The sequence below is a fragment of the Mchenga conophoros genome, linkage group LG22 (assembly GCF_057382185.1).
Source record: "Mchenga conophoros isolate Kocher_MC1m ecotype Shallow Benthic linkage group LG22, M_conophoros_male_GT1.1, whole genome shotgun sequence".
Classification (NCBI taxonomy): Eukaryota; Metazoa; Chordata; class Actinopteri; order Cichliformes; family Cichlidae; genus Mchenga; species Mchenga conophoros.
In genome coordinates this window covers 6,684,249-6,700,130 of record NC_140546.1, presented here as the reverse complement: position 1 = coordinate 6,700,130, position 15,882 = coordinate 6,684,249, and the positions used below count along the sequence as shown (strand labels likewise).

The 15,882-nt window shown below is 43.4% G+C and overlaps 1 protein-coding gene across 1 annotated transcript; it reads left to right on the top strand.

Annotated features, from left to right (window-relative positions):
- Positions 1 to 267: 267 nt before the first annotated feature.
- Positions 268 to 15,617, top strand: LOC146548665 (uncharacterized). Its single transcript, XM_085263384.1, has 6 exons — positions 268 to 271; positions 392 to 670; positions 6,426 to 6,750; positions 8,854 to 8,951; positions 14,032 to 14,220; positions 15,448 to 15,617. The coding sequence occupies exons 1-6, from the start codon at positions 268 to 270 to the stop codon at positions 15,615 to 15,617; spliced, it is 1,065 nt and encodes a 354-aa protein (XP_085119510.1).
- Positions 15,618 to 15,882: the final 265 nt, after the last annotated feature.

Sequence of the window (15,882 nt, the reverse complement as noted above, 5' to 3'; positions counted from 1 at the left end):
ATATTAATTTCAGTTTCTGTTCTGGTTAGTGATGTACACGTTGCTTCTGCTTAGTTCACCTTTGTGTCCCAGCGTTGTCTGCATTTCTCCTTCCTTGTTCCCCTCTCTAGTTCTTCAGTCATCTATGTCGATTTAACCCTCGTTTCCTAATCTTGTTTTATTTTGGTAACTGTTATTCTTAGTTTCTTGTGTTACATTTACTTCCTCTGCCCAAATATTTATACTTTCCAACCATGCATCCCACATGTGCTCTCCTCTCACTATCCCATGAGTGCGTTTGGGTCCACATCCTACCTGCCATGCATCATATCCATGACGCAGTGCACCCGTGACAATGTGCAATATTAAAATAATATATTGCTATCTCTCTTTTCTTTGTTTCTCTCTTCAGGTTTTCACATTTTACAGAACAGAGAAGTCTGTGAATGGGATGAAAAAACTGGAGAGGTGACTGGATTTTCACAGTACGGTTATAACGGAGAAGACTTTGTTGAGTTTGATCTGAACAGACTGACATGGATCGCACTGAAACCAGACGCTGCTATTACTAAACAAAGATGGGATGCTGACAGTGGTAGAACAAAATACAAGGAAAACTTCCTCACTAACATTTGTCCAGAGTGGATGAAGAAGTCTTTGTCCTATGGGAACAGCTCCCTGCAGAGAACAGGTAGAGTCACACAACCTGATGTGGTTTCATGGACGCAGTAGTGTTTATTTTGTGTTGCATGGTCTTCCAAGAAATACAGTTGTATGACAAAACATTTTGGGATTAATTTTGTATTTCATCATTTTGTTTACAAAAAAACAATACAAGAACACATTATACATTTTCAAAAATTAAGAAAACCATGTGCAAAGGTAGTTGTAGATAATATAACATCTTAAAAGATTGTAATGAAATCAGTTTCACATTTTTTTGTAGCTCATTCCATTTAAAGGCAGCAAAATATTTTAGTTTAGCGTAAACAAGAGGTACACCTAATGTTAAAATATACTGTGATGTGTTTTCCGATCCCAGTTATCTCTGTACAGAACTCTGGATTGGCTCTTGTTCAAGGGGTCAGAGTCTATGAGCCTAGGAGTATTACCACTATAGGTACCACAATAGAAACTAAGTTGGGAATTCACCCAGCAACTAACTACCTCATTCTAAATTTCTACCCTGCTGCCCCCTAGCTGACGCACCCTACTAGCAACCCTGAGTAAGGTATAATCGACAGTGAATCTAGGTACTAGTGGCAGAGATGAAGATGGAGGCTTGAATGGAGCCTGAGTGATGAGGGAGAGACAGAGATGGGGAGGAGGTGGATTGCACCAAGCTGTCTGTACGGGAGACTGACAGATGCACAGTGAGATTTAAAGTACGAGGAGTGAAGACTGATTGGCCTGGAGAAAAATCATTGGTTTAGACCCGTCATGTCACAATTAGCTTCACAGTGCGGGAAAGTGGAAGTTATGTAAAGATTATATTAATCACTAACACACAGGAAGCAAATAGATGAGTACCTTCCTTATTGAATTTACGCATAAGCTTCATTACATTACTTCATTACTGAGTTTAAGAAGCTTCTGATTGTTTGAGTCCATTTGAGTTAGTTGGTGACACACCTGTGGATGAAAATAAAGGCACACCCCAAACACAGAGCCTCTTTCTTTGACATCATGTGAAAATCAAGAGAAATCAACCAAGACATCAAGAAAAGAACTGTCAACCTCCACAAGTGTGACTCATCCTTAGGTGCAATTTCCAGATGCCTGAAGGTCCCACGTTCATCCAATCAGAAAATAATATGCAAGTATTAAAACATATGGGAATGCACAACTGTCATACTGCTTGGGAAGAAGACAGATTCTAAGCCCCAGAGAGGAAAGATTTTTGGCGTGAAAAGTGTGAATCAACCCAGCCCAGGGAGACAAATATTCTAATTTCTTGAGACATGTCCTGTGGTCTGACAAAACAAAATTTGCACTATTGGCCAATGATAAACTGTATATTTGGAGGAAAAAGGGGGAAGCTTTGAAGCCTCAGAACACCATGCCAACTGTGAAGTATGGGGGTGGTAGGATCATGTTGTGGAGCTGTTTTGCTGCAAAAGGAACTCATGCACTTCACAAAGTAGATGGCATCCTGAGAAAAGAAAATTATTTGAACATATTGAAGCAACATCTAAAGACATCAGCCAGGAAGATAAAGCTTGGGGGCAAATGAGTCTTCCAAAACTAAATAAACTAAAACTCTTTGGCTTCTATAGCTTGTTCTGTTTTAAATTACAAATTCAATTTTGTTTTGATTTTCAGATGTTTGCTTTAATTATAGTCACAATTGTCTATGGAGCATGCAAAGAAAGCGACTGGACTTCTTTAAGCTAGGGGAAGACGTTTCCCTCTCATCCAAACAGCTCCTTTAGTTTTAAAGTGAAATGGTATTAGTATTTATTTATTTATTTATTCATTTATTTATTTTTTGTGTCCCGTTTGGATCTTTAGCGATCAGAATTGTTGTCTTAAGGCCAAGAAAGATGCCAAGCGGATTTATTTTACCAAGTGGATCATCATGACCTTGCCATATTGGTCCATTTGATTGACCTTTATTATAATTATGAATTTATTTTATTTTCAGTTGCTACAAACTGGACAGACATGACTGGGGGATAGGACAGGGAGAAAGAATGAAAGAAAGAGAGGGAGAGAAAGAAAGAAAACCAAAGGGGAGAAGAGACGGTGAGAAGGGGGAGAAGAAAGGAAAAAAAAAACAAAAAAAAAAAAACACCTGGATCACCTGTATGGAGAAAAAAAAACAGAAGAGAAAGCAAACAACAAAGAGCAACATAATAAAAAACAGCACCATCACAATAAACTAGCTAGCAGTAGATAACAGTAGATACTAAATATTAAACGATATTGTGCAGCACGCAAGATAGACAGCGCACAATGTGCTTTGAGGCAGCAGCCAAGAAAGGTGTAGTCCGCGTCTGTGAACACCCGTGTGTACACCTGTGTGCATACCTGTGTGGATCAGCATGCTTGTATTCCAAAGGTTTCTCCATGTAACGATCTGCTAAGGAGTGTGGGGAGCCACAGCCCTGCCCACCAGGGTATGAAGCAGGTATGGAGGAGATCCAGGCCCCAGATATCCAGAGGCCCCAGAGTACAAGGACCCGAGGAGGACCACCAAAGGGGGGGAACTGTGCCACCCTCCTGGGAAGAGCTGAGTAGAGCCCCAAACAAGGGGTCACCCAGCAGCTACGGAGCAGAGGCCAGAGGGGGTTGCAGTGGCGTGCCCGCGGGCTCTGCAGGCAGCCAGCTGTGCCAGAGAGGACCGAGCTTCAGGCCCAGAGGCCTGAGGAAATCCCACCCCCCGGAAGGAGCCCAGCCGGGCCACAGGTGCCCGGCCCCGCCAATCAGCCACCAGGAGTGAGCCTGTACATACATGAGCGCCCAGCCCCAGACGACAAGGACCACCAACACACCAACGTCTGAGGGCATCAGCCACCGGCAGGGAGTGTGGTGAGGGGAGATAGGCCTCCGTACTTTGGAGGGCCTGAGATGTACCCAGAGAGGTTGAGTCTAAGACCCAACCTGACACATAGACACAGACGAACAGGCACACGCGGACACAGACATGCATTCCCACCCCCATATACACAACCAAATACCCGGCACTCACCCAACATGTAGACAGACACAAATAGACACTGCACAGACAGTCACACTCCCCAAACATACTCTATATCCCAGGTCCAGGTACCCCCGCCCTCAGAGGGGCAAGCAGCACCTAGACCCAGGAGATATAACCCTTCTATCTGGGGTGGAGGCAAGCGGACCCCCTCCTTATCTGCAGTAGCAGGGAGGCCCCGCATCCCAGACCCCAGTCTGATGGCCAGCACCTCCTCCCAGCCCCCCAGCCCTGACGGCTAACAGAACCGGGGTGAGTGAAGACCTCAAACCTCCCTACGCCCGCTCATATGTAGTGCTGTGTGCTGTTCTAAAGTGCATTTAATACTCAGGAGAGCATGGTACTAGCTTCCTCTCAGAGAGCAGCATGGCTCTTCCCGAAAACCCTTAGTGTCTAAATGCATTTAAAATTGAGGGTAGGGCACCAGCGCCAGAGGTGGGTTGGAGTACACCGACCATCCTCTGGATGCTGTAAAACGTGCCCACCCCCAAGGCCCTATATGTATGTGTTATGTGAGAGTGTGAGTAATGTGGATGTGTAGGTTGCAGAATAAAATTGAGGCACAGGCGGCCAGAAGGGGACAGAGGGGGAGTGCCTCCCCTGCACCCTGGTGACATACCTGCACCCCAAGCCCTGCGTGTGTGGGTGGGTGTGGTAGAGCAGGAATAGGGAGGCAGCTGAGGATGGGGAGGGAAGAAAGGGAGGGGCAAGCGGCCCTTCCCTGGGGCCAGCTCCCCCGCTGACCCCAGTAGGCACCCCCACACTCTGGAACCCACCAGGGCAAGGGGGCCCAGGCCCATCCAGACCAGGGCCCGCAGCAGCAGCACCGCCCAGCCCCACAGAGTCCGGGGAAGCCCACCCGACTCCACCCCAGAGAAAACTGCACCCACCCCATAATCCAATCATCTCCCAAACTACACAAGACAATAGACACCCAGGTTGAGTTCATTCTCCACCTCTCCTATATCTCTCCCCCCACCTGCAGAGTGAGCCCCTGTAGTGAGGAGACCACCTGCAAAGATATAACAACCTCCCCACCAGTTAGAGAGCCCCCTAGTTGGGCCGATGCACCAGAGGTCCCCTGCACTGGGGCTGAGCCCCCCTGCACCCACCCGCCCACTGCTTCGGCGACACAACAGCCAGGACCCAAGCCCCCAAGGCCCGGCCAGCACCCCAGACCGGGGAGCGGAGCACCCCCAGACCCCCAAGCCTCCACGCCCGTCCCGGACCCTCCCAGGGGCAGCCAGGCTACCAGGCCAGTAACCAACGTCCGCCAGCATGGACCCTCCCCCATCTCCGCTGTACGCAGCCACAACGAAAACACCATCTAAGAGCCCCCAGAGCTCCTAACCAGGTCATGGCCACATCCCCCAGGTTAGGCCCTCTTGGGAAATGTTCCTAGGGACTCCCCAGACGCCCTAAGGCCGGCCCTACCCCCATATCAACCACAATAGCGAAGGCAGGACCAAACCACGACCCCCCACCCCCACTAGGTGATGAAACCGATCAAAGGAGCCCAAAGGGATTGATCAAATGTGATGGCAGAGGTTGTATCAAGACTAATGTGATCTATTAGATGGTTTTTATATTGGTTAGAATTAAGATTATTTTTATTGGTATTAGTATTTAAACCTTAGTGGGGGTTGACCCACTATTAATCATGTGACTCATCACATGACCCAAGTTGTGAAAAAAGGTGTGGGTCATGTAAGGACAAGAAAGGCATTATTGACTAAAACAAGCATTCAATATTTATTATTTACTGTTACTGATGCTCATGTTGGTTGCTTTTGTAGTTTCCTTACTGTGTTGTTTTCTTTTTGCTTGTTTTTTTCAGCAGGTGTTGGAGCAGATTTTCAGTGTCTTAACAGTGTAAAATCACTAACCAAATTATCGACTTGTGTTGGAGTAGCCCAAGCCACCATTCACTTTTTGCTTTTATGCAATAAACACCTTTCCTCAACCTATCATGTGACCTATTGAGGCCACATGACGCAAGATGTGAGTAGGGGTTGAGGCACCTGGGACTGGATCTCCAAACTACATTGTAGATGACAGACAGTTGGTGTCGTAAGCCACCCCACGCCTATTTTTTCACACTTTGGCTCATGTGACGAGGCACATAATCAATAGTGGGTCAATAACCGTCTCAAGGGACAGGGTTTAGATACATGGGACTCTCTGCTATTTGCCCCATGGTCATGACAATTTGCATATTAATGATCATGAAACTGACCTCACGGTCCATTGTTATTCAGTGGTGCTAGTTTCAGTCATTATGCAAATGTACTTTTTATTTATAAGGTTGGGGAAGCCTGCAGTCAGCTGAGACTGTGAAGGTCACTTGGATGAGTGACAAAATGTTTTTCCCACTGAAAACGCTACGTCCAGATGAACAGACAAACTTTTGGGGATTACTTTACCTGGATGATTGAGCGTGCATCAAGACATCTCCACCATTTGGTTTCTCGGATGAGAGCTGAAACGTCTACAAGAAAGTTAAAGTCCAGTTGCTTTCTTTACAAGCTTCATAGACTACCATAACTTGGAAGCCTGAAAACCTACACAGAAAATCACTCACAATTATTTTCCGCTGGTACTATAATGTTTTATATCTAACACATACACTGTACATTTCTTCCTATTGAATTTCTTCTTTGTTTTTCTTTGTATCCTGGTCTGGTTTATTTTCTAATTGCTACTTCTTCCTTCCCTCTGCCTGTATTGCCTCCATCTGTCTCTCCAGTTCTTCCCTCAGTGTCTCTCCTCCAGATGACTCCCTCCTCTTCAGTCAGCTGCCACGCTACAGGTTTCTATCCTAACAGAGTCATGATGTTTTGGAGGAAAGATGGAGAGGAGCTTCATGAAGGTGTGGATCCTGGAGAGATCCTCCCCAACAATGATGAGACCTTTCAGATGAGTGTTGATCTGAATGTTTCATCATTCACACTTGAAGACTGGAGCAGATTTGACTGTGTATTTCATCTCTCTGATGGTGAGGACGTCATCATCACCAGGCTGAATGAAACAGTGATCAGAACCAACAGAGGAATCATCAATGAACCTGACCCCCCTAACTGCATGTCTTTGGACTGTAACACCCTGATAAGGAGAAGAAGAAGTAAATGGATGAATGGATGGCTGTTAGCAGCACCAACACTGGGCACATTTTAAATCAAAGAGACAGTTATTATATACAAGTACTGATTTTTTTTCTCCAACTTTAATAGGATCTCCATGAGTTATTCCTACAGTAGCAGCTATTCTGCCTGAGATCACACAAAAACAGGACAAAACACTGGATTACAGACAATCCACAGTAACAAGAAAAAAAATGAATTAAATGAGCTTTTCTCACCATTTGTATTTTTTCCAACTTGCTCATAGATGTGAATGTGAGTGTGAATGGCTGTTGTTAATATTCTTAAGAGAAAACTGTTTCGACCATAATCCTGACAGTGATACTGGAACTTACATTTCAAAATGCAAGTGTTTCTAAATAATAAAACCCTTGCTTTTTATTTCTGGCCTCATAATTGAGGAGCTGAATACACAAAACTCCTGTCAAAGGGTTAAAAATTCAGCCACCTAATTTTAGTGTGCCTGCTCTGCTTAACTGCAATATATCATGGTATCTGAGTGTTGTATAGTGTTACATGTATGATCACATCAGTAGATCTTGACATAGAAATTATGCTGTCTTCTTCTCACCAATATGTGATTTACATTTAAACTACATGATTTCTGACTGATCAGAGGAACCCTCAGACATGATGATCACTAGGGCTGGGCCATATTATACCGTTCACGGTAATACCGGTATAATGTTAGGCAACGATAGGAAAATGAAATATCGCGATAGAATGGGAGTAAAACGCGCATGCGCAGTGCCTTTGTTTTCATACGCACATGGCCGATTGTTGAGTGAAACTGGTTTGGCGTTTGTCCGTCAGATACACGACAAAGCACATTTTTTTGCAGAACATGCAAGCGGCCGTCGTTATTGTCGTATTTGTCGGACTAAGATGCTCTTAAATCTGGGAGTAATCTGGGTCCTAAACTCCGTATTCTTCAGGTCAAACGAACACTGCAGCATCACTGAGAGTTTAAAAACTGTCTAAATTCTTTCATCTTTAATAAAACGATCAGCATTGCTGCTTTACCAGGTGTAACTATGAAGTTTAACTTCCAGGCATCCATGAAAACAAAATTTATTACATTTAACGGAGTTAGAAGTTAGCAGGAAGCTAGCGAAAGTTAGCTCGCTAGTTTCGCTAGTTACCCAAGCATGATATGGCATGTTCTGACTGAGAGATTTCTGAATAAATTCAAACGTACAGCTCTGCTATCACTTCCAACATAAATGAAGACGGGAAACTAAACAGCAGTGACGTTTGTAGGGTTACTGAAGTTGGGCTAGCTGCTATATAATGATGTGCTACGTGATCGCTAGCGACACAGCTATGTTAGCATGACATAAACAGTGAAGCTGGAGGACGAACACTAACACTTTTCCACTTATAAAAGTTAACGTGCCTGATAGTTAGAGACAAATGCAATCGCATGGCAGGATGCTGTAAACGGACCAAACTTCAGTCAGGAGAACAACTGAGATAATCCATAACAACTGAGATAATCCATCCACAATACGAGGTTAATTAATATACTGCAACAACATGGGAATAGAGCAGCTGCCAGAGAATTCAACATTAATGAATCAATGGTACAGAAGTGGAGGAAGCAAGAAGAATGAGTTTAATAAAGTTTGATTTATCTGACTGCCTTGTTTCGCTTAATGTGCCTTATAATCCCGTGCACCTTATGGTCCGAAAAATACGTACTGCACACTGCAGTTTAATGTTGCAAAGCACCTCTTTTTAACTTCAGTGGATATTATACATGGTTATGCTCAGGATATGTCAGCCCATTTCTACTGGAAATGCCTTTTGGTTAAACTTTCAGCAAGGAATTTGTATTCGCACTGTTAAATTTTTATATAGCTTTAATGTACATAAAAACCAGCTTCTTGTTTAAGTGAAAATAAAAGGAAGGTTGTCTTTTTGCACTAGTAATGTTGTGGAGTTGTATTTTGTCTTGCATCAATTATATCGTCAGTTATATCGTTATCGCAAATTTTCAAATATATATCGTGATAAATATTTTTGGCCATATCGCCCTGCTCTAATGATCACCATCACTGCTGCAGTGGTTGTTTCAGTTGCTCTCGTCCTCGTTGCTGCTGTTTTTGCTGCTGTTTACAAGAAGAAGAAAGGTGAGAGATTCAGCTGAGCTGATGCTCTGATACAGACTGCAAAGCTGAATGTCTCTGGCATTCTTGAATATTTGTTTTTTCCTATTATTTCAGAAACAAATACTGAACAATGTAAGCAAAGTGTTTTTCATTGTCACTCTGATTTTCATTGATACTAAGCCAGTTCAAGATTAGTAGGACTAACAGTTTGTTTTGCACCCTACAGCTCGAGACAACGCCTGTGATCTCTCTACAAGACTGAATTCAGAGCCCTCATAGACAAACACAGCACATGATGGACAAATACAGACATCTTCACCTACATAATAAAAAGAGCAAAGGCAATTGTTGATCTTTTCTTTTTTTTCATAATGACAGGTATTTTCATTTCTGGTATTTTTGTATCCAGTATGTGATTATTCTGGGTTTTTTGTTTTGTTCTTTTTTGTTTATTCGTCCCAAATATGGTACAATGACACTAGTTTGCTAGTGTGGGACACCTATGGGTTATCAAAAACCTCTGTAACCAAATTAGCCAATAAAATATAAAACCTTACACATTTCAGAGAGATTTATATCCATTTGTGACACATTATCTATATTAACTAAAAAATAAAATTAAAGGGAAGTGTTAAAATGATAAAAAAGAATATTAGAATAGCAGTCAAATATTAGTTACATCAGTTAACAGGGGAACTATTTCTGCATGGAAAATGGACTGAAAGGCAAACCAATAAACAAACATACACATACACACAGAAAAACAATTAAAACAAGCACACAGTCAACATGAGCAGTGTGTTATGGTCTAAAGAACAGTTATGTCATACAGCTATAACACATTAGAGCCAGAAGGCACCTGACTAGTTAGCTGGTATTCTCTTAGCATCCTAACAAAAGTGGCACTCGTGAATAAAGTTACCTTGGTGTAAAAATTCAACTTTCAGACTACATGCTAATAGTGCTTATAATAAAAATGCATGTTAACATTGATCATGTGAACCACCTTCAGTTGGGATGCAGTGATGAGAACCTTAACAATACAGTTGCATTATTTATCCACCAGGTGGCTCCAACTATTCACATGTTGCTCAAGCACATCAATGTTTTCACACCTTCATGAAACTTATAAGGAAGTTAGATCTAAATGTCTCTGAAATGTAATCATTTCAGACATCTTGTTGTTATGGATGTGAATCCAACCAATCGGGTCAATCAGGTTTTTTTCTCTCTCTTTCCCTCTATCTAGCCACCTGTTTATCAAGTAAAGCTGTGGGACACAAATAATCTTTTAAGTTTTGTTCGTTTCCCATTCATTCTGGAACTATAAAAGGAACTATAAAAGTAGGCAAACTGCTTCAAGTATTTGTTTTCTTTTGTATACCAATTTGTATTTCACAGTTTATCATGGGGTTTCTTAATTAAAAGTATTCTACTTTTTGTCATTAGTAAAACTTCTGCAGGTGTCAAGTTGAGTAAGTCTAGTGTTTCACATTCTGTGTAAATGATGTGATTTGGATTGGATAAGCGGAAGAGAATTCTTGGATAGATGAATGATCTGCTTTGGGTTTTAACTGCAGACAAGCAAAGATAAACATCTTCATAGAAAAATACCCTGAGCATACACTTGAATTGTGAAAAGGTAAATGGTAAATGGCCTGTATTTATATAGCGCTTTACTAGTCCCTAAGGACCCCAAAGCGCTTTACAAGGTCCCTATTGAATACACAACCCAAACTAACTCTGTACAGCAGTCAAACTGAAGTAGTGTTTGTTAAAACAAGGAGCTGTAGGGAATCAGTCCAAGTTGAACATGCCTCAGATACTCAGAATGTAATCTCAACCAGGAAACATCTTTGGGCTGAACAGACACATAAAACTCTCTAACTCTTCTCCCACTTGTTCAGTTCTGTGCCAACTCTCTAAACATGATGAAGAAACTTATTGTTCTCCTCCTCCTCTGCCATGCTGCATCTGGAGGTAAGATCGTGATCTGCCTCCCTCTTCCCGCTCCCTGCCTTCCTCTTCCTGCTCCAACACACCCACACACACAAGTAGGGCCTTGGGGTGCGGGTGTGTCACCAGCGTGCAGGGGAGGAATCCCCCCCCCCTCTGTCCCCTTCTGGCCACCTGTGCCTCAATTTTATTCCACAACTTAGACATCCACATTACTCACACTCTCATAACACATACATATAGGGCCTTGAAGGTGGGCACGTTAACGGCGTCCAGTGGACGGTCTGTGTATTCAACCCCACCTCTGGCGCCGGTGCCCACCTCTCAATTTTAAATCCATGTAGACACTGAGGGTTCTCGGGAGGAGCCGTGCTAACACCTGCTGCTCTCTGGCAGCACCATGCTCTCCCGTGTTTTAAATGCACCTTAGAACAACACGCAGCAACACTACACATGAGTGAGAAGAGGGAGGTTTGGGGTCTTCACACACCCCTGTTCTCTGCTGGCCATCGGGGCGGGGGGGCTGGAAGGAGGTGTTGGCCGTCCGATTGGGATCTGGGATGCAGGGCCTCCCTGCTGCTGCGGAGCCTGGAGCGGTCTGCTTGCCTCCACCCCGGGGGAAAGGGTAACATCTCCTGGGTGTACGTGCCGTTTCCCCCTCCGGGGGCGAGGGTACCTGAACCTGGGGAATAGAGTTTGTTTGGGGAGTGTGATTGTGTGAACAGTGTCCATGTATGTCTATCCCTACGTTGGGTGAGTGCTGAGTATTTGTATATGTGTGCATGAGGGTGGGAATGCATGTTTGTGTCTGTATTTATATGTCAGGTCGGGTCTTAGACTCCACCTCTCTGGGAACTCCCGGGCCCTCCAAAGGCCTATCTCCCCTCACCACACTCCCTGCCAGTAACTGACGCTCTCAGGTGTCGGTGCGTTGGTGGTTCTTGGTGTCCGGGGCTGGGCGCTCAGGTATGTACCAGCTCACTCCCGGTGACTACTTGGCGGGGCCTGGTGCCCGTTGCCCTGTGGCTCGGTTCACTCTGGCACAGCTGGCTGCCGGCAGAGCCGGCGGGCATGTCACTGCAGCCCCCTCTGGCTTCTGCTCCGTGGCTACTGGGTGACCCCTCATCTGGGGCTCTCCTCAACTCTTCCCAGGAGGGTGGCACGATGCCCCTCCGGTGGTCCTCCTTGGGCTCTCGCACTCTGGGGCCTCTGGATGTCTGGAGCCTGGATCTCCTCCATGCCTGCTTCATGCCCTGAGGGACGGGGCTATGGCTCTCTAGATCCTCTATCAGACCATTACATGTGGAAACCTTTTGAATACAAGCGCGCTGATCCACACAGGTGTGCACACGGGTGTTCACTGTTCATAGACATAAACTACACCTTTATTGGCTGCTACTTCCAAGCACATTGTGTGCTGTCGGTCCTGCGTGCTGCACAACAACATTCAATATTTAGTATTTACTGCTGTTTACACTTAGCTAGATTAATGCGATGGTGTTGTGTTTAGTATGTTGCTCTGTTTTTTTTTTTGCTTGTTTTCTCTTCTTTTTCTCTCAACAGGTGATCCAGGAGATTTTTTTTCTCTTCTTTCTCTTTTTAACTGCCCTGTCTCACTGTCCCTCTTCCCTTCTGTTTTTCTTTTCCTTCATCTTTCTTGCTCCCTTTCCTATCCCTCAGTCATGTCTGTCCCGTCTGTAACAACTAAAAATAAAATAAAATAAATAATAACAACAAAGGTAGATCAAATCGACCAATACGGCAAGGCCGTGATGATCTATTTGGCAAAGTAAATCCATTGGGTATCCTTGTTGGTCTTCAGACAACAATTCTGACGGCTAAAGAACCAAATGGGGCAGGCAAAAAAAAAAAAAAAGATCGTGATCCATTTTAATAAGTATATTAGTTTGGAATTTGCTTAAACTGTTATGCTGGAGGTTTTTAAAGATAATCATAAATTAGATGATGTGCAAACAGTAATAATGTGGCAACTGTGACATCAGTGTTGGGGAGTAACGGAATACATGTACCGCCGTTACGTATTTAAAATACAAAATATGAGTAACTGTATTCCGTTACAGTTACCGTTTAAAAAGGTGGTATTCAGAATACAGTTACTTTGTTGAAATAAATGGATTACACTGTGGTACTTTCCTGTTTCATTTTGTCGCGGGTCAGGACTGTTTGGGTTTTGTTTGAAGCTACGCTCTGTTGTTCCAGGCGGCAGCGTTACGGTTGCCATGGTTACCGGGCGACTCTCTCTCTCTCTCTGCGACTGTGTGTTTCCTGGGTGAGAGAGCGCCTTTTCGTTGTTGTTGTTGTTGTTGTTGTGCTAAGCTAACAGGCAGAATGCTACAAGCATAGCTCTAAAGAATGTAGCATCATGGGCAGTGTAGTCCGTGTTGCAGGGAGAATGGACTGCCATACACGTTATGTGTCTGTGAGCGCGAGGAGGGAGAAAAAGGGGAGGGGAAAGGTACGAGTTGTCATCGAGGAAAAACGGGAGCTGGAAGCATGTAAATATAATAATAACCACTGCAGCCAAGAAGAGTGCCTGACGAGCCCAGTTGTAAGTAAGCTATTAAGACTCGACTGTACACAGTGTTCGTGTTTTCCTCCGAAACAATAAGTTCCGTTGGAGCAGCCTTTCAACGCCTCTCTCTGTCAAGAAAAATTGACCCACACAACAAAGTAAAGCTATTTTTCGGCTACGAGCCGACAGGGACCCCGCCGTATTAGTCAGAGGTCCCTTTACTACAGTTCGGAGTCGCGGACCTTCAGTAACAGTAATAAATCACACAGCAATAGTACATTCACGTTGTTGTAAAAAGCATTATAATATATTAAGTAATCCAAAGTATTCAGAATACGTTACTTTCATTGAGTAACGTAACGGAATACGTTACAGAATACATTTTGGGGCATGTATTCTGTATTCTGTAATGGAATACATTTTAAAAGTAACCTTCCCAACACTGTGTGACATTAACCAAAAGGTATGCTTAGTGCTTGTTATAATACTGAATTCAATACAAGACAGTTTAATATGTTTAACTCACAATATACTGAGTATAATGTAAGGACATTTCAATTTGTCACAACTCTGAATGATGTTTAAATGGCTTAAATTCTATTTGTCCCACAGCAATACGCTCCTTTAAGATGTATTTTATGATATTGTCTGGAGTCCAAAATGTTCTCGAATATTTGGCAGCGGTAAATGTTGAGGATGTTATGATTGCTTACTATGACAGCAACATGAATGAACCTGAACCCAGACAGGACTGGGCAAAAGAAGTGAAGAAAGAGGATCTCCAGCTACGCACAGAGCATGGTCAGATGATCATACTTTATCAGCAGATGTTAGAAGTTGCAACTGCCAGTTTCAAGCAGCACACAAACCAAACTAAAGTTATGTTAATAATTACATGTTTGTGTGGTACGTTCACTTGTATTCCTTTTTTTGTTTGATTTTTTTTAGATAGAACAATTCTAAGGATGACTAGTGCAAAGAGAATAAAACCACTAAAACAACAGTAGCATGTGTTCACACCTCAGCTTGCATTGCAATCCTAAAGGGCAAAGTTGCAAAATGTTATATACAGTATTACTCACACTTTTAGTCTTACTGTGCTATATGCAAAGAGCAGTGAGGAAGCATAATAGCTCCCTGTAAGCATACCTATGACCTGAAAAAAGAAAAGAAACATTCTTCTGTTCAAATTTTTTAAAATGTACAAAACTGCTTAAATTTCCATACTGTATTGTAGTGTTAAATATAGCTGATAACAACAGTGTATAAGACCAAATAAAACAAGTTTTCAGGTGATGTTGTGAGCATTGTCAGCTAATCATAAACATGTTAACATGAGCATCTTGATATTAGCATAACAACAGGGTGCAACTGCTAGCATGGCTGTGGAGTCCAATTTACTTGACAGAGCGTTCTCACTCCCGAGGCGTAACATGTCGACGTTTTGTCACGTCCCGCGGCGTTCCTGAGGAACGCGAAAGGAGACCTTCGGCGTTCTTATGGTACGCGGCGGGTTATGGCTGGAATCCAGTGCAATGACGCTCCCGCGGTAATAGACGTTCCAGCCCTGTATTCCAGCCCTAAACCTAACCTTATCCCTAGCCCTGACCATAACCTTATTCCTGACCTTAACCAGGACTTTAATGATGTTAAATAGCGTGTTTCTAAGCGATTTGAAGAAAAAGAGCGAACATGTGTAGGTTCAGTCCAGACGGTTCTCATATTTCCTCTTTTTCCGAGGTCGTCATTTAGGAACGTGGTGGGTAGCCGAAAACGTAATATGGTGACGATTTGTCACCTAGCGTAAAATGTTACGCTTTGGGAGTGAGAACGGGTTGTACTTGACTATTTGCAGTCTTGTCACATTTGTGACAGTGCGATGATTGCTACATAGTCTGGAAATTGGTGTTGGGAGATGATCTTTAGGCTATGATAAGTTACTGTTATGAAAATATGTACTATAAGTGTAATATCAGTTACTTTAAATTGTGTTGAACCCTGAATAATAGTTCAGTCTCTCTTTCTCAGGTGTTCACATAATCCAGGAGTTGACTGGTTATGAGTGGGATGATGAAACTGAAAAGGTCACTGGGATTAAACAGTTTGGTTATAATGGAGAAGACTTCATTGCACTGGACATAGAAACAGAGACTTGGATCTCTTCAAACCCACAGGCTGAAATCACAAAACAAATATGAAACGCACACACCAATAAGGGGTTTTGGAAGAACGTATTCGCAACTACTTTCCCGGCATGGTCCAGCATGTATATGAATTATGCTGAAAGTTTTGTGCATAGAAAAGGTACAGTCACATTACGCACGCACGCACACACACACACACAAATAAAAAAAACAACAACAACAACAAAAATGGCACTTGGGGCACCCATCAGGAAAGGGGCAGGTGCTTAAGGCCCTTCTGCCCCCCTCCCCGCACGTGCCTGGTGTGTGGGAACTAAAA

Excerpts from the sequence above, each read along its gene's own strand:
- LOC146548665 (XM_085263384.1), top strand. Across the intron at positions 6,751-8,853 it reads ATCATCAATGAACCTGACCC|CCCTGCTCTAATGATCACCA; the intron begins CCCTAACTGCAT and ends TTGGCCATATCG. Across the intron at positions 8,952-14,031 it reads TGTTTACAAGAAGAAGAAAG|CAATACGCTCCTTTAAGATG; the intron begins GTGAGAGATTCA and ends TTTGTCCCACAG.